The following is a 27571-nucleotide window of genomic DNA, read 5'->3' on the forward strand; positions in this document are numbered from 1 at the left end:
AGTTACTCTCCTCTCCGGCACAGTTCCCAAACACAAAGCCTCCGGAAAGAGGAAGAGATGAAGGAGGATGAGGAGTTAAAAAAGGAAAGAGAGGTAACCAAAAATGGGGGTTGAAATAAAGGGGGATAAAACGTCGCGAGAGAGACTCAGAGAGAGAGAAAACTCGGGAGAACTGAGGAGGTGGAAAATGTGGAGTTGCTTAGCAACTAGGAAGCCCGAACAGCGAGTTTCCTCGGGAAGGCGAGACAAGGGGGTAGGGAATATAACGATATTGTATAAAAGTAGCGTGCAACTTTGGGGAAGTTACCAGTTGGTTGTGTAGTTTCAATCAGTTAAGAAGTCTCCCGAGAGCTAGCGACTCGAGGTACGATTGCATTTACAAAACGAACATTAACGCGTTCGTTAAGGATCTACATTTAAAAGCGTTAACACTGGAAACGACCATTTTCACGAGTGGCTGATTTCTGCAAGCAAGAATCAAATTTCAAGCTGCAATTTTATCAAGTTCAACAGGTTTGTTGAAAAAGTTTTGTTTTAAAGAGTGCATGGAATTTTATCGCGTTTTAAGGTAATAGTTATGTCGGATTTTTTTTTAGCATTTAATCGTGCATATCAATGCAATTCAGGTTTAATTTTATTATGCACGGCAGTTTAAAAATAATTTGTGGATGCATGCATAAATATAGAATTTGCACCTATAACTGTAGCCTCTGCAAATCTGCAATGAAAGGTATTTGTGCACGGTAAAACAAAATTTTCGAGCTTATTATGAAAATTTAAATTGCACGCAGTTTTTTTTGCGCAATTGCAATGAAAAGTATTAACGATGGTTATATTAGAGTATGCTTAGTTACGAAAGGAAATTGCATGCATAAATATAACGCAATTCAGTTTGCAAATATTAGAGAATTACTCGCGTCACGTCGTTCTTTGAACTCTGGGAAGAAAACTGATGACGTAAACTAGTCGTCATAAATAGACCCCTAAAATAATTTCCACTTTTATAACCCCCAGCTGACCGAAAAAAGTGGTGCAATAAAATGGTTGTAATATCAACTCAATAAAACTATCCTTCGAGGTCTCGACCTCAAAAGATGGGAGAGATCTCAAATAGGTCATATTCCTATCCCCTAAAAACTAATTAAGGTTCCGTCATAAATTCATTAGCGAGAGAAAATTAAGAGGAAAGAAAACAGTAAGAAATAAAAAAACAAAACTTACCATGTTAGACGAGACTTTGTTTCAACTATTTCCACTTCCGCACCCTTACTTCCGAAGGGAATTGATCCGAAGAAAGGGTAACAGACAGGATGGGATGGGCTCAGTTTAGTTTTCTTGGGTGTTCGAAACAAAAGGGCACGTCTGCTGGTCTCCTTCTCTTCTCTTCTCTCTCCTCTTCCATCTTCTCTGGATGGGATGGGATGGTTAGGAGGGTGTATTATACGACCATAGCCGGAGATGCGGAAATTTAATAACCCATGGCTTAATTCCGGGGAAGTAAATTCACTAGCTACAAAATGAAGGGAGACAAGTGGATTAAAACCAAAGCAGGAGGAGAACGAACAAACTTAAATCAGGAAAGAAAAAAAGTTTTATAAAGTTTCTAAGGTTTTAGAAAGTCGGAAGAGAGTACGTCGTCTTTCTTGATTGAAAGCTTAAGGATTTATTGAAGGATATAGAAAATAGTCGAAACTAAAAAAAAATACGATTTCGATGATATTTTTTTCATGACTTTTCCAGGTTTATTCTAATTTTTCCCTGACTTCGTTAAACTGAATAAAATGTCTGAAAGATTTAATTGAAAGTTGGTGCGCGAATTTTCACTAACTTCATTTAAACTAATCAATTTTAAAACTATATATTAAGGACTATATGATATAAAATGCTTTTAATAAGGGGAGCCCCTGGTCCGGACCCCTATAAATGATCCAGACAAATTAAAGGGGTTGTCTTACATTAGTTTGATATGCGGAATAAACTGGGAAGCCATATCTAGGAAAATATATTTGGAAAGGAAACGACACGTACCTAGACTTCTCCTCTAATAAAGTGGCTAGACAGAATTAATAGGGAGCCTTATAGCAAATATTACTCGATATTTATTTGGTCAAAATAGAAGGGCCTTCCCCAAATTTCGAGAAGGAATAAAAAAAAATATATTAATCCTTAGAAAAGACAGAGGGACCTTTCTCCTAGATGGATTTAATATAACGGTAAATAATAATAATAATAATAATCTAAGCTTGGTCTAGGAAGGGATGTCCACACTAAGCTAATATGAAAACCTTGAGATGTTTACGCATCTAATAGCTGGAAAAAATTAGTTTGTTGTTACAGAAAAACCATCCAGGGTTAAATAATGAAACCTTTCCCAAAGTAAAAAAAATTGAAGGCCATCAATATTTATGCAATATGTGACTAGCTAACAAGCTCAAATTTTAATATGTCAATATTAAATTTATCACAATCCGCTATGTCCACGCGTTATTAGGTTATTAGTCTCAAGGATTGTCTCGTATAAAATGTCGCCGCGATGTCAAAATCTCTCAAAATTGTTTTATGATGTATATATAGTCATTGAGAAAAAAAATCCATTTTTTACTATATAGAATCAAAGTCAGCTTAAATTGACAGCGTGTATTAAAGTAATATTAAACCGGAGTGTAAAGGTATAGAGGTAACAGGGAACGTAGCTTCGTACGTAGTAACATCTTAACCTGATTATTATACCCCCCCCCCAAATGTAATCAATCAAAAAGAGAACACGGTTTCTTGCATGTGTTTTCGAGGAAGAGCTATACATACAAAAATTGCTTTTCTCTTCATCCAATCTCTGATTTCATCCGCGATACTCGGAAACATCGTTGAGTCAGACGGTCGCCCCTATATAAGAAAGGATTCTGAATGGCACAATTTATACTCTTTACACAGCTAAACGATTAAAGGAGCTATAACGTCATATCCGTCATGAAATCTTTAGATCAAAAGGACAAAAGATCAAGATGATGACGGCAGAGATGGTTGCGAAATTTATTACACTAAAATTGTTGAATTAACATTTTATAAACCCATTAATTATTAACGAATTAACTGGTTAAACGAGGCTCGGCGTCTGTAGCATTTCAACCGGAAACAAACACAGATAAAGCAATCTGCCATTTTCCCCGTTTTATAGCTAGATTAGGGGCTGCGGTTATGTTAGGCATCAATCTCATATTGGTTTGGTCCATTAAATCGTAACGATAATGCGCGGACGTGTATCTATAAGAACCGACGTTAACTCTTATCAACAGGGAGCAGACGGTCTGCACTTGAAAAAAACATTTCTAGAAGCCTTGCCCTTTAAAATTTTCCATAACTTCTGCTTCTACATTTACATTAACGAATCAAGCTTACAGAATAATAAAGAGTGTAATACGCGAATGTCTCCTAAGTTTAAACAGCTTTCCTGGCAGCAAATCAAGCCCCTATTTTTCGTCACAGATTTAGGATACGATGGAAGAGGATTTCCTTTCCCAAAATAAAAAATAAAAAAACACATTTCAGTGCAATTTTTCACCGCCCTTTGAAAGGAATCTTTTCTCTGAAAACAGTAATGTTTCCTAAAACTGCATGAATTTATTAAAATTTTCCATGAACTAAAACTGTAGTAGTTTTCCTGTACAGGAAAGTGAGTTCAACATGGTATTGTGTTTTATATTACAAGGAGAATTTACTCAATTCTTGTAACTACCAGTATGACCCCCTTACAGTGACCCTCAATGTGGTAGCGCAGTGGTTCCACTCAATAAGATATACTTCTAGTTCACACACTTATTTGGCCAAAAGGGTCCCAAAGGGAATTCCGCATAAAAGAAAAATTCCAATCTACTCAACAATACGGTTAAGATCGTGTATGCCACGTGATTCTTCCAGTGGTAAACAAGATATTCAGAGTAATTGATTCTCTTACAATCTATCGAGGTTAGAAATATTTGGTTTCTACGTTGTTTACTCGCATTTTCCTAAGTAATTACCACGTCACTAGAGTGGATCCTTGAAAGGAAACATTCTCTAGACACGTTGCGCGAGATATTTTGTAAACTTAAAACAGTAAGGTCCTGAAAACCAGGAATTGATGGATTTGATCACTGGAAGTATTATTCATCTAGACTCCATACTCTAATTGCATTCCTTTGTTTACGCGACTCTTTATTCTGCAGAGGAAATCTTATGGACATAACAACGTATGCAATCAAAAACCGAGCAATATATTTCTAACTGGGACAAGTGGCTTCCTGTAAAGGAAATGTAGTACATAGGAAATCATATAAGATGAAAATATATATATATAAAAGGCAAATAGAAACCTTACTCTATTCTCAATTTCAGTCAGGCCTTAGTGATAAGACCAACGGAGATTCGAAGGGAAATATGTTTACAATGTAAACAATTTATTATTAAATGAAAGAGAAAAGACGGTTGACGTTGTTTCTCCGCTTGATATATCCAGGAAGAGAATGAGATTAAGTACTAAGATATTATTGACTATAGAGATCAGTAAGCCTTTTCACTTTAAATAGATATTTTAAAGAGGTTTGTTTAGATTAAAGGCAATTTGGGGAGGGCTATAAACTAGGTGACTGAGATTTAAATAAAGACTATTATTCACACTACCCCCTTCCTTCCTTCCTTCGCTACCCGTCCTTTAAGATCAAACCAAGCAAGAGATAAGGAGATCCCTAACTTCCTGGGCATTGACCAAGTCTTAGGATCAAAGGCATAAAGCCATCCCGGAAAACGGGGGGAAAAGAGATACTCTATATTCTGTCTAGCTTAGGCGCGAGCTATAGAGACTCGGGACTGAGTAACCATGAGAGTCAGCTCTGTCTAGCTATTACCTTATTGCAGAATCTAGATTGGGATAGTAGACTCAGTGAACTTCTAAATAAAATGGAGTATGCGATGCAAGGTGATCAATGTGTGCAATAAAGGAGCTAGAGAAATATCCTCCCACGTTTCTATTGACTTTGTCAAAATGTTATTTTCATTAACAAACTGGTCTATCAGTCTCAATAATCAAACATCCTTGCTCCCAAATAAACAAGTAGGTTATCAGGTTACTATGAGCAGAATCAATTGATTTACAGCTGCAGTATAGTGTTTGTTTATAAAGCGATTTCTGTATTGGTATTATTAGGTTTTTTTGGAGTCACATTAAATGTCCATCTTTCCTTCCTTTTCTTTTCCTTTTATTCCCAAAACGGGGATTCGGGAGCAAATCCCAAGAAAAAGACTTATTTTATCTGGGTGACTGGTTTTTCTGACCAACACGACTAGATAGCCGATTTCAATGGCTAGAACATCTCCAGAGAGAAAACGGGAAAGCATTCAGACTGAAAGGGTCAATCCGCAATGAATTGTTTTTAATTAATAGCGTCTTCAAGATCTAATCTCCGGAAAAACGGGGTGAAGGAGACGCCACGCGAATCTCTTACACTGGCTGGCTGGGGATGGATAGATAATAACAAGGTAGGAAAGAGGGACCGGGTCAATCAAGGGGGTGGGAGGGTCAAAATCAATTTCCTTGGATGGTAGCCAACAGGGTCAATGGGTAAAAAAACTAGGTTAAACTCGTTCAACATAAATAGGAATACCGCAACTTCCCAAAATATGCATCAACTATCTGATAGCTTTTCAAGTGCGAACTCCCTAACCTCTAGGAAAGCAATTTTCCCATACCCTCTCTCTCTCTCTCTCTTCTTATCCACCTGATTTTATTTGAAAGGTGCAATCGTTTCGCGTGTGGAAGGTCAAACAAGAACGATTTTCCTCGACCCACACCCAAAAAATTCTTTAGTTCCTTTTTTCTAAAGATAAAAGTTGGTAATGCGTGTCTGTCTGCCCTGTTATCTTGTAAAACAACAAAATATACTCTATAACGGGATTTCCAAGTTCTAACACGATAACCAAAGGGTTGGTCCAAAAAACAAACTACCCACTATTTTTACTTCAATTGATTTACTATTTGAGACCTGATACTTTAAAATGGTGTGACGTAACAAGTTTAAAGTTCACTTTGTGCACAAGAAGTACAAGGCCTAAATAGCTTATTTGCCAATTCCAATCACGTCCGAATGTAATTGTAATTGTAATATCGCGATAATTTAATATCTATATCGTTTGAGCATAGATTAATTCCTCTCATACTCGAGGATGTCACGTTGCAGCTCTGAATTATAAACGTGCCGTTGGTTGTGTACCTCCTTGGCAGAGTTCACCCTTACTTGAAACTGGGCTTGAGATAAAGGCAATATAATATTAAGGGGCTTCTTTGACTTGAATGATGGCGGCGAAAATTCACTCTCAGTAATAATAATAACAATAAAAGGGATTTGGTAACCATGGCTTCCTATTCAAGCGCGACCCTCTCTTTACTTCATTTATTATTACAAAGATACCCAGCCTCTAAAATATTAATAAACGCACCCAATTTATAATGAATAATTAACAAAGAAACAGCCCACGCTGTAATTTTTCAAAATTAATGGGGAGTCGCATCGCTTACCCAAACTTATATCAAAATAACGTCTTGTATATAATATTATGAACTTAATTGAAGCTTAAGGTAAAGGTAACCCGAACAAAGTGTTCGGGGTGAAAAAAAGACAATATTGACATTGACAGGCTTAGATAGTTTCGGAAGAGTAAGGATCCTTAAAAAAAAAATAGGGGGCCCGAGATGATGAAGGAGAAAAAAGAACACCAAGAGCAAAGACGGGGATAAAGATGCTATAAATAACTCTAACACTTTCGATGGCAGTAAAAGAAAGTCCCCGCCAAAAAAAAACCCTTCGATTTCCTCAAAAACGAAATAAAATTCTGTTGTATGAAAGGAAGGAACGATTTTCGAGGTCCCTCCACTACACCTCCCCTTCCCCCCTGAACCTTTTGGAAGTGGTTCCCGGGGAATTCGGGTCATCGGTGAGATTTACCTTAGGTGCATGGAGGAGGAGAACGGTGACCTAGAATGAGTGTCAGAGAAAGAAAAGTGCGTATTCTCTCCCTCCACTCTATCGATGATTCTTGGTTGAAGGAGATAGTTAAGAAAGGTTTTCATATACGACAAGAAACTTTCGTGATGTTTAAAAAATTTCCTGGGAGAAGTCGAGGACACGTATCTTTATCCCTGGGAAACCGGGTGCATTGATCGTGCATACAATTTAATGATGATACTGAAGGTTTCATTTAGAGTCGGGAAATTTCTGTAATTCTCTTACGGTCGGCTTAGGATTTTTGGATTTAACTCTCGAGTATATTTGTTCATGGAAAGTGCATGCATCCAATGAATGCTGAGTAAACCTTAGTTTCGCCACTATGAATTTGTCATTGTAAAAGTGTTCCTTCATTGTTTGTTTAACCGCGAATAAACTGAAAGCATCTCGTATGACAATGATGATTAACTGGCCTTGACGAGCGCATAACTTACTTTCTCAATTTTTCTTCTCAAATTCATGGTAATTTAATTAAACCTTCTCACTTTCTATTTGCAGAAAGAGAACGGCGAAGAATAAAACGATATTCTCGAATTCGATTATATTATTGACTGCCCAAACATACTCGCCGATATGCCTGTCTGCGGATTAAGAACGCACGAAGTTGCCCACGACCTAATTTCGACGTCAACGTCATCCAATTCGTGCAACAGTTCCATCGGTTCACCCGGAGGCGCCCAAGTTTTCAAGGACCGTTATCGTCTGGTCGTCTTAGGTAGCGCCAAAGTAGGAAAAACGACGCTAGTCCACCAGTTTCTGTACGAAAACGTGCCGGAAAAATACAAGCCCACGGTAGAAGAATTTCACTTGATCACGTGCGACGACGTTACGCTGGAAGTCATAGATTCAAGCGGATCCGATGAATTTCCCGCCATGAGGAACCTAGCCATAGCCCAGTAAGTTTCCGTTATGCGATACTCTTCCTGTTTTGACATATCCGGGAAACGCGCTACTGGGTGAATTCGGTTATCTAAGCCTTTGTTATTGTAGCGTTACATTTACATGGATGGTTCTATATCTTTCTTCGTGATAGGCGTGTCAACAAAGATTAGAAACAAATTACTGTCTCTGAATCGTCTCCCCTTAAGTAATCATAGTCTGGCACAGTCTCTAATCAATAGATAAAGAGTTCCCTCCCTCGAAAATTGTCTTTAAATGGAAACTAGGTTACGACTCTGGACAACGATTAATCTTTGGCATTTCTTTCTTTCTTTCTTATCAATAGAGCGGACGCTGTGGTTCTCGTTTTCTCAGTGGATGACGCCGCTTCTTTCGAGCAAGTCCGCAGGTTGCGTGACTTAGTAACGGAACTTCGACCTTCGGGAGTCCCCACAGTCGTCGTGGCCAATAAATGCGACTTGGAACCCAAGAGAAGCGTCCGTAAAGAAGTTTCCGAGGGTATCGTCACGATAGACTGGGAACAAGGCTACTCCGAGTGTTCAGCGCTTAAAGGTCAAGGGGTCAGGGAAGCCTTCGCCAAACTAGTCGATCAAGAATCGGCGCGTCACTTAATGCATCGTTTCCAACAAAAAATGCAAGTTGAAGAGAAACGTAGACAATCTTTACCAGTGTTCGGTGCCAGCCATAAAATCAAAGACATGGTGACCCCCAAGAGAAACAGTTGCGCTATGTCATGAATCACTCACCCCCTTCCTTCACCTTGAACAACACCATCCTAAACCCATCCAAAAAACGAGGACAATGTTTTTTTTTTTTGGTTAAAGAAAAAACTCGATAACGGGGTTTTAGTTTTAGTACACGCGGACGAATCTAAACAAAAAGAGTATTTTCTTTTTTTCAAAAGAAATATGTACCCTCTTACAAAACGTTTTAAGTTTGCGGGGCTTCTTTTAATATAATATGAAAACCCTTACGAAAAGTTCTCGTAAATAAGAGGGAAAAAAATATGGGACGCGCGAGTTTTGCAAGCTTAAAAAGCGATGACGCTGAAAACAAATTTAGAAAGCTCGCTTTAGCTTGTAGCGGCGCTCGCTACGTGGTGAAAAAAAAACCAGGTCAAATACTATACATAGTAGGGATCCCCTAATAAAAATGATAATCTTGAGTCTGGAAAAAGCTATAGCTATAGTAAATATACAAAACACAATGCAGTCGACGAGACAAAAAAAAGGTTATAAGTATGCATATAGCAAGAGTAAATAAAGTTATTTTGAAAAAACAAGAGAGAGAAAAGCTATTTTTGCGGCAGTTGAAATTTTCAAAATTGCCGGCAGTACGCGAATATTATGCAGCGAAGGTTTTAGTGTTTTAAAAAGTTAAAGATGGATGGGGACGCGATAATAAGGGGGCAGATGATAATATTTTTGGGGCTACGTTATTTTTTCGATGTATATTCGCTGTTTTGCGTTAAAAACGAGAAACAAATATAACAAAACAGCCGTGTTAAGGATACATTGGGATGTGATGAAGGTTAAAAACATGCAATGAATATAGAACCTAGGTTGGAATAATCGAACAAACAAATAATTTTCAATTAAGAAAATTTTAAGCTCGACAAACGTAAATAATTCGAAATAAATAGTTTCTTGGTCTTAAAAAAAGTATCTGGAAGGGAATTGAATATAGTAATAACAGAGGGGAACAAGCAACTAATTAGTTTTAATTTTAAAGTGAAAAAATTGCCAGATTTGTATACACCGGTGTGTTGCGAGGAAGTTGTTTTAAAGGGGTCCATAGAAATTACATAGGGACGTTAGCCCCTGTAAGTTTGTTTCATTTATAATGAAATTAAGGTAATTAACTCCTCGGTAATTAACTAAAAATGGTTAGAATTAATTATAATTAGGGTTGCCACAGACTTTTCATTTCAAAATTACCTGACTATTCCAGGTATTCTAATACACCGTCTAATTTTTCCCAAAACACTTTTCTCACTAATACCAATGCATGAACTTATATGAATATATTAGTTCGTGTATAGTACACAACCATTTTATCGAAACAGTATGAAATTCATTGATATTTACACCATTTTCAAAAGTCTTGTGGCAACCCTGTCTGATAAATTAAGGGGAAAAAATGCAACGCTAGGGGCAAAAAAAATAATAATAATTAGAACACAGGCAAAAGCAAAACGCACAGTAATTGATATATTATAAATACTTGCGCAATATTAAACTGCAATATAAGGTACGAAAGATAATGTTCAGGGATAAATAAAATTAAAATAAATTGTCGATGGTGTGTTCTAAAATTATTTATGATGAAATCAGAGTCGTGTTTAACGTGAAAAGTCTTTAAAAAATTGAAGCAAAATAGATACAGAAAAGTTCATTAAATTAAAAGTTTCTGAATGTATTCGTAAATTTGATGAAAGGTTTGAATGATGATATAAATTAAGGTGTCGGTATATGGAGAGCAAAAAATTACACCGCAAATCGAAATTAATGTTCAATTGACAACGAAATTAATTTTAAGTTAACTCTAATCCCTGTTAATTTAAAGATTAAAAGACTAATTTGTTTGAAAAGATGAAGTTCAAGATCGAAGTTGGTTTGGGATAAATTTAAGAAAAATTGTATAGAAAAACAAACTCCGTCAAACTCATACATACTTGGTATACAGAAAATAACGAGAGACCAAAATATAAACTATATTTCCATGTATTATAAAAGCAGGTATAAACAACCGACGTTTTTTTGTATCTCCTTTATACCGAAAGTATATAATGTATAAATCAAACATACAATTGTATGAAAGGATATTGTATATTGTTTTAATAATAAACATGTTTTTGATATAAAAGAATCCTTGCTATTTCTTGATTAGTTTCTTGGAATTTCATACTTCCCCTTAGGAAGTTTGTTTAACTTTCCGGAAGTAGAAGAATAAAGGTCAACACTATGTCGCCCAGGTTAAAGCGTTGCACTAACGGTGGAGAAACTACTAAATATCTTCACGAGGTTGAGGTGCACCAATTCCAAACGTAAGCCTAAATCTCGCTATTACAAAGATGTTTTTCTTTTAAAAATTGTTAAGGACAAAATACGGGGGGAAGAAAAACGACTCAATTTACCAATTTAAGTAATCTGGGAAATTTTTCACGAACAATGGTTTCCCAGGCAAAGTAAAGGTATTACCAGTTAAAAGATCAAATTTCTCTTCAAAAAAAAACAGAACCTAAAACCAAAAAGACCCATTCCCGGGATTTAAAGGCCCCAATTAATTTTTGCCCGCCAGGGAAAGAGTGAATGGCTTCTATTTTTCATCAATTTTTAAGTAAACAAAACTCATTATCATAAAATTTGTTTGAAAAGCTATTAATGAATTGCAAAGTAAATATTGAGAAACCGTACAAGTAATAATTCATGATTTCAATGAGAAAAGGGTTATTATATAAATAAATTATGTGTATACAATTTAATGAAATACCCTAATTAAAAATTTCCTTTTCCCCGCTCAGAATGCTTGGAAAATCAATTAAATCAAAGGAGCAGTGAAAAGAAAATATTAATTAAAGTTACCATATTTAAAACACGACCAATTTTACTGAATTAGATTAAATTCTCTAGTGATAGAGTTAATCAACCTTATATGTCCGCAAATCACTATATCTCGTTTATAGGCAATTTTTTCTCTGTACCACAAATCCCAATAACATTGAATTATCTTTGTCGAAATTACACATCCCCTTAAAAAATATTTCAGATTTTCCGTTCAAATATTTCTAGTGTACATCATAAACTAGTGACCCAATTTCCTTTTCCCAGGGCTTCGCTTTCAAATTTATAACCAATAAGGGGCCAGGAAATAATCCAACAGGATTTCGTGAAGACAAAAAAGGGGATGTTATAACATGGAGAGAGAACGAGAGGGAAAAAAGGAGGCTAAATTTGAATGAAAAATAATATACAGCCCTCTTGGGTGAGTGAGTAGATAAGACCAAGACCCCATATGCCCATTGGATTCTACCCTGGCCAAGAAGCTTAGAGAATTTTCTTCTCTTCCTTTACGTGGAATCGCTGTCTTCTCAGTTACGAAGGGGAGTTTTTACGAAGAATATTCTAGAGACGAGAATTTAGCAAGGGCGCTTGTCATATTTATTTGACAGATGTGGATGTTAAAAGCGTTGGGGTGCTGCAGAGTATCGATCTTATATTTTGTTTGTTCCATGCACTTTTCCTAAAGAAGGCGTAGCTTTGCTAATCGCCACCACTCTACGCTCTCCACGTGATAAAACACACGTATATCTTTAGATGATGTTACCACTACACTTAATTCTAAGTACAATTTAACCTTAACTTGATAGATCTTAAATTGCAGCACGCAGAATTTGCAGATAATGTTCAAACGAATTTAGAAAGAGGTTACCAGTAGCCTTCTAAGATCTTTACTCGTAAGTCTGACCTACTATAAATTACCAAAAGATACGCATTTTTCCACTAAACATTAATTATTTTTGTCTGTGCCTTAATAACTTCATTAATTTCTAGTCGTATGACGCAAAGTTAGGTCCGGGAGTCATAAAATAATAAAAGTTAAAAGTGCGTCATTCTCTACGAGTATTACAACGCTGTTATTCAATATTAGCTTTTCTAGGGCTTCGGAAAGAATTACCGAACATTAGGCAATCCCGGGAACCTTCAACATCAATTAATCTTAAAATTGACGCGTTTTGTTCGTTCAAAAAAGAGGGTGTTCTGATGGAATTAAATAAGATTACGAGTTCCAACACGATATAGCGTACATACATCTCTAGAGTCCCTTTCATTTTGGGTCACTAGGCTAATTGCTTCCTGAAAAAAACCCTTTATTTTTGACGTTTTCAAATCCTTATGTACATCGCTATAGGTAAGTCTTCGAGCTTTTCAAGCAATCGTCCTCCAAAAGAGGGCCTGCTTACCAAGGTTCTTAAACTCGCATCCGCTTATATAGGTTGGCTTATAATGGGGGGTAATTTTTCGGAGTTTTGGAACGGATGGTGGGGGGGCAAGACACCTATGTTTTCCCTAGGAGAGACGTCACTGAATGTCTTAAAAAATAAAACAAGACGTAGCGATTTTGCCGTCGATTTTTTTTCCATTCCCCTCTCCTCGCCTCTCCCATGCCTCTACCCGAGAGTCTCGAGTAGAGTACCCGTCAGCTTCGGGCCTTCGGCTCGGCCGCCGCTCGGGTTCATGTCCGTTGCATTTCAAATGTATTAAAATATGATTCACAGAGTTCAACCAAGGGCCATAAAGGCAAAATAATTATATTATTTAGTATTTAAATATTTAGTTTTCACATTGTCCATGTCACGTTAATTTTAGACTGACAACCAATGTAATCTAATTTCTAAAGTTTAGTTAACCAAGGCTTAATTCTTACAGGTTGATATTTTGTATTTGATTGGGAATTTCCTAAGGCAAATAATGCCGGGTTTAAACTGCGCTGTTTAGCAAATCTCAGTTGAAGCAAATACATTTTTAAAACATCCATGGTTGTGTTTTATTTAATATAGTAAGGTATCAATTCACTTTTAATATCTCAGTTGAAGCAAACACCCTTTTAAGTCCTAAGTTCAATAGAGACAGACAAAGTCATACATACTATGAGCCCGCCTTACACGTTTTGGAGCTAATCCTAGACATTCAGCTACGTCACTCACCCCATGCAGGCTCGAGTGCGACGAATTTCGGAAGAAAGCCCAAAGTTTGATAGAGATAGTCCCCCCTTGCTGCTTACCGCGTCTAAATTTAGCCCTTTATCCTCTCAAGGAGATCGCGGATATCTTGATCCGATGGGCGTTTCCGTTACAACAAAGTTGACGAATAAATATTTAGAATATCTGAAGGTACAAGTAATAAGTATGCTGAGCAAATATATAGTATGTACAGTCAAAATAGAAGAAAAAAAATGCCCGAATCTGTCGTTTTAGACGTTTTATCAATAACCGTTTTTAATGGTCTACAAAAAAGGCCTTATACGTCTTATCTCGCCTTGCCTTTAAAAAGTAGGGAAAGAAAGCAAACATGACAGAATTAATTTGCAAGCGATACAACTACAACAGGAGAAAGCTTCGAGAGAGGAAGGGTACTTGAAGTTGTTTCTTATCGGAAAATCGTGAATATATTATACCCGAGTCACGGGTCTAAATTAGGTTTAAATTACCTTAGATCGAGCGTGACGGTAGTCCAGGCCACGTGATCATAAACAAAAATGTACGAGTGTGGTATATAGGTGTTATTAATTAGAAAAACTAAAAGCGATAATCTGATGCATGAATTTAAAATATTTCTTTTCTATTGGTGAATCAAAACAAAGGAGCCACTGATCGAGAGGAGTGGTACGTTTAAAACCAAGGACATCTGTAAACACTATAGCTACAGAGAATACATTTTAAACCTAAACCCTTGAGATCAAGAACAACAGGACCAAAAATCAATAAATAATCAAGTTTAATCGTGTAATAACAAAGAGAGAATCAATGTTATAGCAAAACACCCCGTCGAGAAACAATCTAGGAGAGCCGCTTTTCTCTGAAGGTCATTTATACGGATGGTACTTGAACAAATCTTATAAACTAAAAGTGGCTTTCCCCCCATTGTTTTCCAGAACGCTTCTGTGCCAAAGACTGCGGAGAAAAAAAGCCTTGCAGTTCAGTTTGAATCGGTTGACTAACTTGGATCATAGAAGGTCTGACAACAATACACTGAAGTTAAAGCTAAGAGAGCGAGGGGGGAATTTTCTCTAGCTCCTTTAGTAAAAACTATATAGCTCCCAGGTGCGTATATCCAATACCGTTATAAGATATTGAAACAATATCAAATAGCTTAAATTCCGTATTTATTATTATATCCTTGTACTAAAAAAGAATGTTCAAAGAGACCCAATGAATAAGTTTAAAGGCTCGATAAAGGCATAAACCTTTAAACCTCGCAACTATTTCTTCATTCCACGACCATACATTATACTTTTTCAACGTAACTTACTTATATTCCATCTCCTCAGGCTACATTATGAACTGCGAGAGTTCAGATATGGAGAACCTATCTCTCTCTTGCTCAAGTTTGTCAGATCTCGTTATAAAGCTACGAAATCACGTGAAAACAAAAGGTTTCTCAATGGATAAAGTGTGAGTGAGAAGGAAGGTATCGGACATTTCCCAAATGCCAGTGTAATTTTGTCAGAAATCTCGCGCGACAAACCGATATTGTCCAATACCTCTATTATAGATACGGGTCAAAACGTGGGAATTGTTCCCCGAGGCGACAACTGAAGGCGCGGGAACAAAAGAGAGATCTCCTATAGTCCTTTAGAAGCATGCACAGCCGTAGATGAAGGAGACACGGGGAACGTGATTTAGCGTGGTGTGCCTTGAAAAATATGGATGGAGAAATATAGTTATAGGGACATACTGAAGTGGGTGGCGAAATTCGATTTGCAAATTGGCCTTCGCCACCTGTTTCCCTAAAAGGAGTAGGTAGGAAGGTGTGTTGTCCGAGAAACAATAAATAATGACTGCGACGGAAAGGAGACATCAGCACGCTTTAAGTTAAAGGGGGACACTTGACACGTGAAATATCTTCACGTGGAATCTTTTTTCCAATACTTTTAAGGGTTAAAAGTAAATATAATAATAAAACCCACACAAATTATTGGAAATTCAGACACCCACCGAAAGTTTTTTAATATGGTTTTGGGGAAGAAATAGAAAAATTTAATGAAAATGGAATTTACTATCAGATTTTGTAAGAGTTACCTGTAGTCCCTTCTCTAAACTCGAGCCTACACTATAATAATTTCAATAAAAAAAATAAAACATTTCCTCCATGGTTAAAACCGGTTAAAAATACCTGGTTCTTTTAAACCCTGCCTCTCACATCCCTAAGCATCATCTTCCTGACGGTGCTAATCAGCTCAGGACGTAACACGATAAAATTAACTACCATTTTTCTATCAATGTCAAAATTTTAATTATTATTACCTTAAAGATTCGAATTTAAATTTAGAGTGCATATAAAACCCTTCCGTTATTTCATTCTAACTGCGGGAATGACGGAAGATAAAGAGAGGAAGAAGAATTTTACATAATTCTCCATCGGGATTTTCCTAAAAGAGAGCCATTTAAAAGTCTGTCATAATCATCGAAATGAAGATTGAAAAGGCTATACATAAAACCAAATTAAAGTGCTTGTGCAAAGAAAAAAAAGGGACCCGACAAAAAATATTATTTGAAATAAAAACACTCAAATCTTTCGACAAAATTTTTCCAGTCGTGGGATACGATACGACAATCCGAGACGAGAGGTCAAAGGAGTTCGCTATAGCTTAGCGAGATGGAAAAGTGTCATTAACCCTTACGATATGGGCAAACACTGTTATGGACGGAAGCTAGAAGAATTTTTGGATGCCCAGGGAAACCTTTCAGAGTTCTAGACAATATCTTACTCGAGTCTTACTTAAACTGTAAGGACGTACGGATACGGACCCTGCATTGTAAAAGTGTCAATAATCCGAGCGGTAGACGTCTCCAATAGGCCTATTTTTTTGTAGATAGACAAAAGCTCTCACTTCCTAAAGAGTACTTTAACTTTCAAAAGAACTTCAAGAACAAAACGAAGAGGGCGGAAATCGGGGATGAAAGTCTGTAAAATCTCGTCATGACGAAAAATAGGCTAATGCTTGTGACCGGAATGCGCCACTAACAGAATCGAGAGTCTGACAAGTTCGTCTCTTAATCCCTCTTATACAGACGCCCGCGTTCTATAGCGTTCACCAGAAATCCCGGACTAACATTCAATCCCTCAATCCTGGCAATTGAGAAGGATATGGAGAATGGAAGAGGAGAGAGAGAGAAAAGAGAAAAAAGCCCCTCTCTTAACAACGTTACGAAATGCGGGTAGAAGGATTAGACCTTTGAGAGCTGTTGGAGCACGGCGGTCGAGCTTGGTCAAAGTGCATTATCCAAGGCAACAGTACCACACTCGAGAGATCGGATACTTGATCATCATCATTTTCGTCTCGATGTCACTGTTAGATTTACGTTGTCAAAGAAATTAAAAACTGATTTTGAGATTTCTGAAAAAATATTTTTGTCAATGCTACCTACCTACTGTCCGATCTCGAGATATGGTAAACGGATGAAGCCGTGCAATGTGGATTGGGAACCCCCCTGGCTAGAGTTATTAAATACCGTTTCCTAAGCAGTCTCCGGGTTAGTATAAGGGTGCGTGAAAGATTACTGCGAGAAAATACCACAGTAGAGTGCAGGGAAAATCCATTTATAATGTTATGGGAAAACCACGCAATCTGCCTTCCATAGTAGTCTAAATTGAGCTTGGAAAAAATCTTCAAGAATAGGGAAACATCTACCGCAGTATAACAGGAAAAAGCTCCCGTGAATGGCGTTGGCCACAGCGTGGGTATCGCCTTGTGGTTACGTTCGCGGAGGAAGACCTAATACAGCGTATACTGGCAAGAAGTATACGAAAAAGACCGCAAATCAGTATCCCCAGTATTACTATACCACCACGAATTGATTACGCAACTGCAAGAAGTTTTCCATGGAAAGAATGAACAGCAAAATCTGAACGCACGCGTTTCGGCACGAGCTTTGAACTTAATAAGTTTAAATAGTAAGAGCCTTAGAAAGAAGCGAAAATTCCACGAAGAAGCACACCTTTCGCAGTGAAATTACAGCATTTTAAACTAGTTTCCAAGCTACACTACCAATTCATTTAGTCTAAAGGTACTCTAGAGTAAAAGTGAAAGTATACCACCAGACTTTATCATTGACGGTTAGCCTTGAGGGGTACATATATCGTTATATTCTAATACATCAGTAATAAGATCACGCTCTATTTAAAATATATGGTCAGAAATCCCTTTTAGTAACCTAAATATACCAAAAGCAAGGTCCGATGTAATCCCCTGGATAAAATAATCCTAGACATATTAGTGTAAACTAAGTTAGTCTCAAAGGGACGTATATACGACTGACGATGAAAAGGAGACTAACGACTAAAAGTAATAACTTCAAAGGACAACTATATTAAGTTTCGGAACATCTACCTAAAAGGTCTGCCTAGTAGATTTTTGATTACAAGTAACCTTGTTAAAACTAACTTTTAACTTAAAATTTTAACTATATTCATTCTGACCTCGGGAGGATAGGGTTACCTTTAAAAATATACAGTGTAGAAAAGATCGGGACAACAAATTTTGTTTAAAAATAGTAACAAATGGAATCGATTTTCAGACAAGAAACGGTGTTGGTATGATCTATTCCACACTGTATTTTATATTTTACTAACAATATTAACCCAAGGTTAGCCATGAAATTTGAATAAAATCCATATTAAAAATATTACTTGAGACAAATTATGTATATTTTCAATTTTAATTAAATACGAAATATTAAACTCTAATTTTGTTTTCTGTTCATATATATAAGATGCTATTTATAACTTAAATTATCTATTGCATTATAAAAAAGCCCACTTGGTAGGGTAGCACTATCAATTTTCTAAGATTAGGTTTATATCATTGCTCTGAGAGTCGTAAAATATTTAATGGCAACCATTTGCTGTACGTTAGACTTCATCAGCGGCGAAGAAGCGGTAACATGTTTTATTATTTTTTTTCCTAGAAGATATTGGTACACATAAACCCATAAAAGTTTGAAAAATGCAAACCCTCCCCAGGAGGTGTGTACCTACGCCGGAATCCCAGATTAAACACACATATATATAATGCTTGCCTTAAAAATGGACGGTTTCTATTTGTCGATAAGAGTAGAGACTACACGAGAAGCAACAGAAAGAAATAAGGGCCCATGCTCATAAGATAAAAGCGTAAGCCTAAAACACTCTCCGTAAGTTTGGGAGTCTTGGGACGGTTGAAAGAGTATCTGCTACCAGCAAGCATCATTTATAAAAGTGAAGAGGAGTGTCTCTTGTGGTGTGTTTGCAGTGAAGGGGCGCCTCCTGGTGATGGATATATATCGCAAACAAATCATCATCTACTGATAACACGACCCGACCACGAAAGAAAAATCACAGTAGATCATGTCCCTATCCTATTCTGTTGTTCCAGTTTAAAAAACGTACCCCTTTTTAAATGTAGATGGCGTGGCAGTCTAGTACATTTTGCCTCATATATGGACCATGCCGAAACCATAAACACATAAGGAAGACCCATACTTAGTCATTATAGGATTATGATAACATTCCCAGAAAAACCTGACACGAAGTTTATTTTACCGATAGGTAGGTATAAAAGGGTTTGAGAAATATTTTCGTTTACCGTCCGGGCTCTAGGTTTCAAATGCCCGGGATGATATGGGATGGTTTTGAACTAGGGAATGAATAATTTTTAGTATCTTATCTCTTTCATCAATATACGCGAGTTTTAGGGTGAATTTCAAAGGGAAGCTCGTACTCTCCCTCCAGGGAAAATATGTAGATATTTATAATATTTCCCCCAAATTTTAATTAATATAAAAATTTAAAGATAGCGACAACAACAACAACAAGATCGTTCTTGACACAGATACAGGAAGGAGAAACGAAGGTCACTTTAACAAAACAAGGTCTATATACACATATTACAAAAACAAAAATAATAACTTTCGGTTTATATTAAGAAATCAAATTCATTTTACGTAAAGACTCAAGTAGTTCTGACCGACAAACCCAAGTACTTAGCCTTACAGAGAAGCAAGAATGAGGAAAATGAAAGAGCCTCCTTAGAAGTGACGGTAGCGACACCTGGAAGCGACGACTCGAAACATTTTCCTCGAGATGCCGTCGTGTCATTGCACTCTCAAGTTTTAGTTAACTTCCACACGCTACTACAACTAAACCCAAGGGAATCTTGCCATTGATAAATACACAATTTCCAGGTAAAAACCTTTACAAGGGGGATTAATTAAACAAATAAGTATTATTTTCGGTTCCTCTTTCATATTATATTACAATAATAAGCCATACAAAAGTTTTTAATCGAAATTACTGAATGAGGCAGATGGCTAATTGGAAGCGGAAAATAATTTTTACAAGCACCAATCGAACTTCGTGCGTGGGAAGTAGTTTTGATTGCATTTTTGCAGGATGATTAAGCGCGTTACGCTTAAATAAAGGGAATTTTATGGGCCCTCCAAAAATATTCCATCCATATGAATAACAGCTAACTTCCGGTAAATAATTAGCAACTCGTAATATTGGAAAGAAGCCATCTTGTAGGGGTATCATTTTTAATGCTAAGTCTACGAGCCCCTGTAGAAATGTTCACCCGCAATACAGCAATGTTCGCATTCTCTTAAAGCAACATACCAAAGTCAGTCCTTGGCAACAAAAATAATTGTTTTGGGGGTAATAGAGGATTGTAATTAAGAGGCCCGCGTCCTTCTTTAGATTGGTGGTTTTTATCGAACGTGGTCAAGTTAGTAAAAATGCAGGGACGTGACCTCTAATGGAGGTCAGCACTCGAGCTACCGAAATAATAACAAAACTGACAGTTGTTATAAGAGGATAAGGGGGAAGGGGGAGACGGAAGAATTTTGGCGCGAAACGTATCAGGGAAGCAATATCAACATCAACACACGAGGATTGCCATCGTAAACGAACGGATTATAGGCTGGGTATAAGGGAAAAGAGGGGCTATAGGAACCAAAAGCACGGGAAAGCGTGACCCGCCATTAAGTGACTAAACTTGTATATCCCTCCCGGCGGCCCACCCTTCACATACTCACTCAGGGATGAATTTTCGTCGTTACCATGACGACGAAAACCGAATGACGTCAAACAAACTTTTCTACGCGAAACTAACGGGTGCGGGAAAAAAAAACAATGTCCACGTGCTCCAGTTTTCGCGCTCAAAGAAGAGGGGGCACGCTTATATACATTTCACTCACAAAACCTGTAGAGAATCTTTCGTATCCCATTCACCTTTTGTCCTTATTGATTCACCAAAAAGGTACGGACGGTACTGGTGCAATGCTATCTATACCTTCTAGCGTACCTGGTTTCGACCCCCCTTTTCTGTCCCCCCTGCTCCAGGTTCCATTCTCAATTTCCAACAAGCTAAATATTTCGCTATATATACCTTCCTCGGATGCTAAAAATAGAAACTATCTCTCTTAGGTCCTCTCTAAGGTTCTGGGGATTTTTTTACGTTTATAGATTTATGTGTATAGCGTGCATTGAGGGTGTACTTGGAGGTGTACTTACTGATTTGAAGCATTTCAACATCCGGATAATTGGGTCATTTTTCATCGATTGCCCAAAATTAAAATTTATTTCTGCAGAGGAAATAATTGAAAAATGCCGGAAGTTAATGGAAATAAAATTAGTTTTTAATCATTCTGGGGTGCAAAAACTTTTGCAAATTTTTGTTGCAAATTTCTTAGCTCTAATATTCTCTAATGATTATGCAATGAGTTTTGAAAATATTTCGATCAATTCTCTTGCACGAACGTAATCTACGTCTTAAGGTAGGTTTGCGAAAGGGCAAAGTATCACGGCGGGGTCAAACTGAGGTCACGCTTTCTCGCGCGTCATTTATATAGGATTGAGGCTGCGTATCCCGCAGCTTATGTATATACATAATGATATAATATGTATTATTATTCCTATTCCATTGTAATATCTATTTATAAGAGACGATATTAGATATTTCTACTGCATTTAAGAGATAAAAGATAATATTGGCGTAGGAATATTAACCGATGTCATTGCTTTTGTAGAGAAATCTTGGAAATACGAATGTCGTTCGGTGTCCACATATTAGGTATAGTTAAAAATAAACTTTCTGAGGTAGAATTAATATTTAAAAAAAAAATGGTTTGAACAGTATGATTAAGGGGTCAGAATTTTAGACCAACTTTAGGAACTTGCTTGATAAATATGCTCTTTAAAACGTTATTAAATACTTGGGCCTATCAATGATCAATTATTAGGTTAAAATTTAATATAAGCGACTTATTCCCTCTAATACACTACAGCTCTTGATTTAAAATCCAGTACACTTTTGCATGGAATCTTTAACTTCTTCAGAGGTCATAAAATATGTTGACACACGCGAAATTCCCTGTGGTAATTACTTGGGTAACTTTAAGTGGGTCTAGGTTCTAAAGTTTAAATCCACAACTTGATGTCAACAAATTAATTAAAACCTTCGAGTTTCTAAATAAGTCAACAAGTTCTCGGGCGCGTGTGGATGATGGCGCCGGACAAACACTCCAAATGATTTACGGCGTTCGATCCCTCCAAGTTCGCGACCGTTCAACCTACATTTTTGCCTTAGCCGCCCTTCTACTCAACACTTGGGAAGTCCAGTGTTGAACTTTATCCCTTTTGCCCCGTAACCGTGGCCAGGCTTAAAGGAGTCTTTTCAAAAACCGAAGATATATCTTCTTTAATCTGTTTCGCTAGTTTTTAGGAGAAAAACTCCTCAGAGCGGAGAGAGAGAGAGAGAGAGAGATGTTGAAAGAAAAATGTTTGATGAGAAAGAAAAAACTATCTAGGTCAACCAATTTGACATATTCCCACGGAAAAAAAAAAATAACGAAAAATTGGAAGAGAACGTAGGATATTATCGGAATTTCATTAACCTGAAGTAGTCAAACATTTTTCTTCCGATACTAAGGTCCCCTGTTCTCAATTATATCATGCTTTTGACAACTTTGAGCAAATCTGTTTCTGGATGAACTGACAGGTTGAATAGTTTGAAATTAACAAGCTATTTCATTAGGTGTATAGGGTTAAAGGTCAAATATAGACTTTTGAAGAAAGATGAACCTTCAAAGTCGACAAATAAGCTGTGTATTTTTTCTTTTTTTTCACATATACTTTCCTTGTTTTTTTTTTTAGAAAGACAAGGATTTAAGACTCTTTCAGGGATTTAGAGTTAAAGCGTGGGAGTTTTGACAAACAATTATCAGAGAGAAGGTAAGAAGTACGGATTTTGTTCAGGCTATAGACTTCACTTAGGAAACCATTTTTTTTAAACAAAGAGATGCGATGAATATTAACTAAATATACCCAAATTTTAAGAAGATTCAATTAGCAATTAGCGAGGGAGATTCTTTGATCGCACCGCCTCTAAGTTTTTCAATACGCGCCTCTACCCAAAATAGGTAATGGATTTTGATAGCAAAAAAAAGGTATTTCACAGAAAGGCATTAGAAAACAAGGGTTTATCGTGGGAGTACAATAATGAATAACGAAGTAAAGAGTGCATTTTTTTTTGCCTTGGACTTGACTGTAGTGCTATATAGTGTTTACATTTCTACTTAGGGTATAAAAAATCGAAGGAGCGCGAAGAGGAGACCAGAGATGCAAAACCAAAGCGAGGCAACGTGACTCAATTGTCTCGGGCCTAATTTCATTTAGAAGCTGCAAATGACGATGCATTAACATCGTGGCTATTTGTCCCCCTTTGTAGTTGCCGCTGGGATAAATTATTCGCTTTCGCTTAAAGGATAAGAGAAGATAAAGATAAAGAGAGAGCGCGGGAACGATTAGAAGAAGGAAACGAAAAGAGGCCTAACGGAAAATACGACGCCACTTTGATTAAACCAAACGTTTTCTCTCTCGTTTTGTGACAGTCTTTGTTTCCAAGTCTACAAAATCGTAGAAAGATACACCGTCATTTCTAAAATCAAGCTAGACTTTCCATTTCATTCTCTACGATTTAGGTAGAAAAAAAAAAGATGATTCAGTAGCGAAACTCAATCATTTCCGAAAGAATTGAGCGATGAGAGTACATCGAACTCGATCCCGTCTCTCGCCCTCATCTTCTGAACTTCATCCCCATCCCTGGAAGATGCTGGTGATTAAAAGCTATCCTAACGCCTCCGCAATGACCTTGAGAACATCCCCTCGTCTCGGGAAGTCTGATCCGACAAAACATCTACACACGAAAAAAACCTTCATTTCCGTCGAGACTGAGTAATGAAAAAGAAGTTAATAGGGTATCGGAATACCCAATAAGGAAAATAAGGAAAAAAAGGGAAAATTTAGGTGGTAGGGAGTAAAATCGCTACCCATGCAAATGAAGATGGTGTCAGATTGAAACTGGAGCAAAAATTTCGTCCCACACGCCTAAGAAAATGCTTCTCTAGCAGAGAATGATTAAACAAAGCCACATTCATGAAGTTACTCATTCGTTACACGAATATTGAATAGATAAAATGTATGAACAAAATGAAGCTATTCAGACCTCTAACTAAATCCAGATCAGATTGGGAATATGTTCAACAAAAATTACTCGGATATCTGAACCTATTCTTACTGTAATACAATCTTTAAGTGCATGAGCTCCTAGCTTGTCAAGCTGTCCCCATTTAATGGGCGATTAATGGTAGAGCGACGTACAAATTCATTAATTAAAAATTGATTTACGACCAATTTTAATTGTTAATTAAAGAAGCCAGAGATTTTAAGACTTTATTTTAGCCGTACACCACGATCTAAGATTAAAGAAAAACCTTTTTTTGGGCCTATAACAAGGAGTTTGGCCCATTTTAGGCAGGCAAAAGAATGTTAAACAAGAAACAAGGAACCTTTTAACTTAACGTTTTCTCCCTTTTTCTTTATAAGTCTCATACGTTAAGTAACATAAAAAAGGGCTCACAAGGGAAGTGAGAGAGAGTTAGAGAAAGAAAAGCAGGATTCATTCTAAATGTTAAAAGCTTTTACCGCTAAAGCGAGCCGAAAATGTTTCGTACGTGCTCCTCACACTAAAAACGGAAATGGAGCTTTTATTTTTTTGATTGAATATATTCTATGCTTATTTATTCCCATGTTCGACGTAAAAGTTCGCGACCTATATACTTAAATGAATGAAGTTAAAACATAATAAACCCCCAACCCTTCAAAACTGTGTCAAAAACTTCACACAATCTAATTACTGTTCCACTGGGCACACTCATTTGATTCTCACCTACGATTTCACCCAGTTTCAAAGTCAACCGCTTTTCAAGCAGTTTTCTTTTTTATTTCAATTTCCACCCTTTTTCTATCGGAAAGAGTTATTTCCGGATTGTAAACATTTTTCTAAATCTACAAAAATCCGTTCACCGATAATGAATGAATAAAAACAAAGACGGAAAGAAATAAACTCCAGAACTACGCGTCATTCTATAAACTGTATTCAAGATTTACTCAAGAATAACGCCCTTTTCTCCCTAAGTTTTTGTGAACGAACGGGAATTTCACGCTAAAAAAAAAAGAAGCTCAAGATGAAGATGGAGGGATTGAGAGAAGTTGACCCTGGTGGCGTCCCGGGACTCGGGGAAAATTGGAGAGCCTACTCTCAGTTTCTCAACCTCAATCGGGTCTAACGAAGCGAGTTTTAGCCCCTAGTTCCATTAGAAAAAAATGTTTTGGGTTGTGTCAAGGGGGAAACTTGATTTCCGCTCGGATGGAGAAGAGAATCCGCAGAGAGAACTCGGGATGAAAGACTGGAAGAGGCTGAGAAATATTGAAAGGACAAGAGGGGAAGCTCATTACGGCGGGAATAGAAGCAGTGGCGACATCGTCTTCAGAGAAACGGAACTAGAAAACGCGGAAAACCCCTAACCCTTTATATACCCACTTCCTATTCTCCCACCCAATAGAGTAAATAACCCTACTACCCTAATATCTCGAGCGGACTGAAGGGATAGGGAACCTGGACCGAAAACAGCGATTCTTGGGCCCGCACCAAAATCCTATTAATATACTATACGTATAAGGAAGGGGAATATTCACCAGAATGAAGCGCGGACGTGTTACTGTTCGGTAGAGTTCCCAATTGTTCAAGTAACAATTCCCTAGATAGTATAATCCCTTATGGCTTATTTACTTCAGTTAATTAGAATATTCAGTATAACAACCAGATTTCCCAAACGGCCATGTATACTCACATACAATGAGCTAGAAAACGAGTCATAGAGGGTTCTCTTTTAATTCTTATTCTAGAGTCTTACTTCAAGCGTCCAGACGTTAGGGTTAATGGTCTGATGGATTAATAAACCTCAAGGAGGATTGACAGCCAATACTTAATACAAATACAATGATCTTGATCACTGATCAATCAAACTTAAGGATGTCTAAGAGGTTATTCCCGCTATCGAGATCAAGAAGAGTCTCTAGCATCAAATCGAACCAATTAAAACTGGTTATTTAGGTATCGGAGAGTCTTACGGGGCAACGGAGTCAAGTGGAGACAATGTGATTGGAATAAAACCCTTAAAGGCATCGTGGGAAATGTCGCGTAGGTGTCAGAGAACGCCAGACCGCATCTGAACGTGTCATTATATGAACCAAATATGCGGAGAAGGGACAGATTTTTCGCCGTTGTCTAGGGAATTTTTTTTCCGTGCAAGCTTATCGACTGGATTCCAATCGTGACCTTTGAAAGTTAAACTGATCCAACACAATTGAGTAAGGAGCAGATAAAAATAGCCGCTCACTTTTCACAGAAACCTTGGTACCTATGAAATCCCAATGCAGCAAGGGGCATTAAACTTTAGCTTCCAGTTAAATTATGGAAAGATCAATAAAGTTAACAGGAAAATGTCAAGCTGAATTTTGAGAAAGAGAGAGAGAGAGAGCTAAGAAATTTCCGGAACTTAAAAAACTTTAGAAGTAACATCTTCCCAACCATAACAGAAAACCTAGATGAGAAAAGAAACCAAGCACAAAAACAAGAGATGAGTACCGTCCGTATGCTTGGGTTAACCTTTTGTAACTAACTTCTTCTGTTTGCAAAACTTGTTACTCGCATCGGTGGTCTGTGGTTTGGAGTTTGTGTAACTTATCTTGTTATTTGTTCGCGAGACCGGGTTTTGAATAACTAAATGGTTTAATAATTACAATTTATTTCATATTATGAATAATTACGAAAACATGAATACACGATTGAAACTAAATGTCAAATCCTATTGAGGATAAGGACCTAGAGAGAGAGTAAGAGAGAGCTAGGAGAAAGAGGACCGGGAATGATGGAAACGGAAACTCCGGGGATTGGAATGGGAAACTAGGGAAGCATAGATGGAAGGAAGCCCGGATCCCCGGGTCAAAGCGCGCTTTCACCCGCTTTCTCCTAGGGAGTTGACACCCCCTTTTTGGTCCAAAGGGATAGAATTATTATACTTTGAAGAAGAAAAGGTTTGGAAACAAGAAACCATATATTGCGAGAAATAGGCAAGAGGAGAGAAAAGTTTAGAATTAAATTTAAATCATGGTTTCGTGCACATGTAAAGCGAAACGTGTTCTGTACAATGACACCTTTCCGGAAGTTATTAAATAAAACAGTAGGTTTTATTTAAAAATCTAGAAATTAAGTTAAATTGAATGGATATAGAAAAATAAATAGGTTGGCTTCTCTAAACATTTCCTTTAATATTTTAACATCTTTTGAAATTGAGGTAATATTTCGTTTTATGAAACCATACAGTTGCAATATAAACCCCAGTACAATTTGTCCTAAATTCGTATATTTTAAATCTATGTCAACGAGTGTTTTTATTATCAAAGCCATGTAGTAGGCACCCGTCTGTTTTAGACCGCGCGTATAAATTAATTCGAATACACATAGCCCCTTCATCA

At 37.1% G+C, this 27571-nt stretch overlaps 2 protein-coding genes across 3 annotated transcripts in view; one reads left to right on the forward strand and one right to left on the reverse strand.

Annotated features, from left to right (window-relative positions):
* Positions 1–27571, reverse strand: part of LOC149661733 (organic solute transporter subunit alpha-like) — a 62085-nt gene that overhangs the window by 12129 nt on the left and 22385 nt on the right. The window contains exon 3 of the mRNA XM_089843288.1: positions 1222–1510. The gene's annotated coding sequence lies outside the window, so the exon portion shown is untranslated. The remainder of the gene's footprint in view (positions 1–1221; positions 1511–27571) is intronic.
* LOC149661735 (GTP-binding protein Di-Ras2-like) lies at positions 163–10757 on the forward strand. 2 transcript variants are annotated; one of them, XM_089843296.1, is made up of 3 exons: positions 163–513; positions 7533–7930; positions 8260–10757. In XM_089843296.1, exons 2-3 carry the CDS (start codon positions 7608–7610, stop codon positions 8669–8671), a joined length of 735 nt encoding a protein of 244 aa, XP_089699422.1. In that variant the 5' UTR covers positions 163–513; positions 7533–7607; the 3' UTR covers positions 8672–10757. The 2 variants fall into 2 exon arrangements, with proteins under 2 accessions (XP_089699422.1, XP_089699423.1); XM_089843297.1 differs by lacking the exon at positions 163–513 and having other exon boundaries at positions 6746–7930.

This window comes from Phalangium opilio, unplaced genomic scaffold (assembly GCF_054372755.1).
Source record: "Phalangium opilio isolate 3A_F unplaced genomic scaffold, DU_Popi_V2 ptg000070l_1, whole genome shotgun sequence".
NCBI lineage: Eukaryota > Metazoa > Arthropoda > Arachnida > Opiliones > Phalangiidae > Phalangium > Phalangium opilio.

Bases quoted from the DNA above. Each gene is read 5' to 3' on its own strand.
- LOC149661735 (XM_089843296.1), top strand. From the start codon at position 7,608: ATGCCTGTCTGCGGATTAAGAACGCACGAAGTTGCCCACGACCTAATT. The intron at 7,931-8,259 runs GTAAGTTTCCGT...TCTTATCAATAG, and splicing joins AGGAACCTAGCCATAGCCCA to AGCGGACGCTGTGGTTCTCG.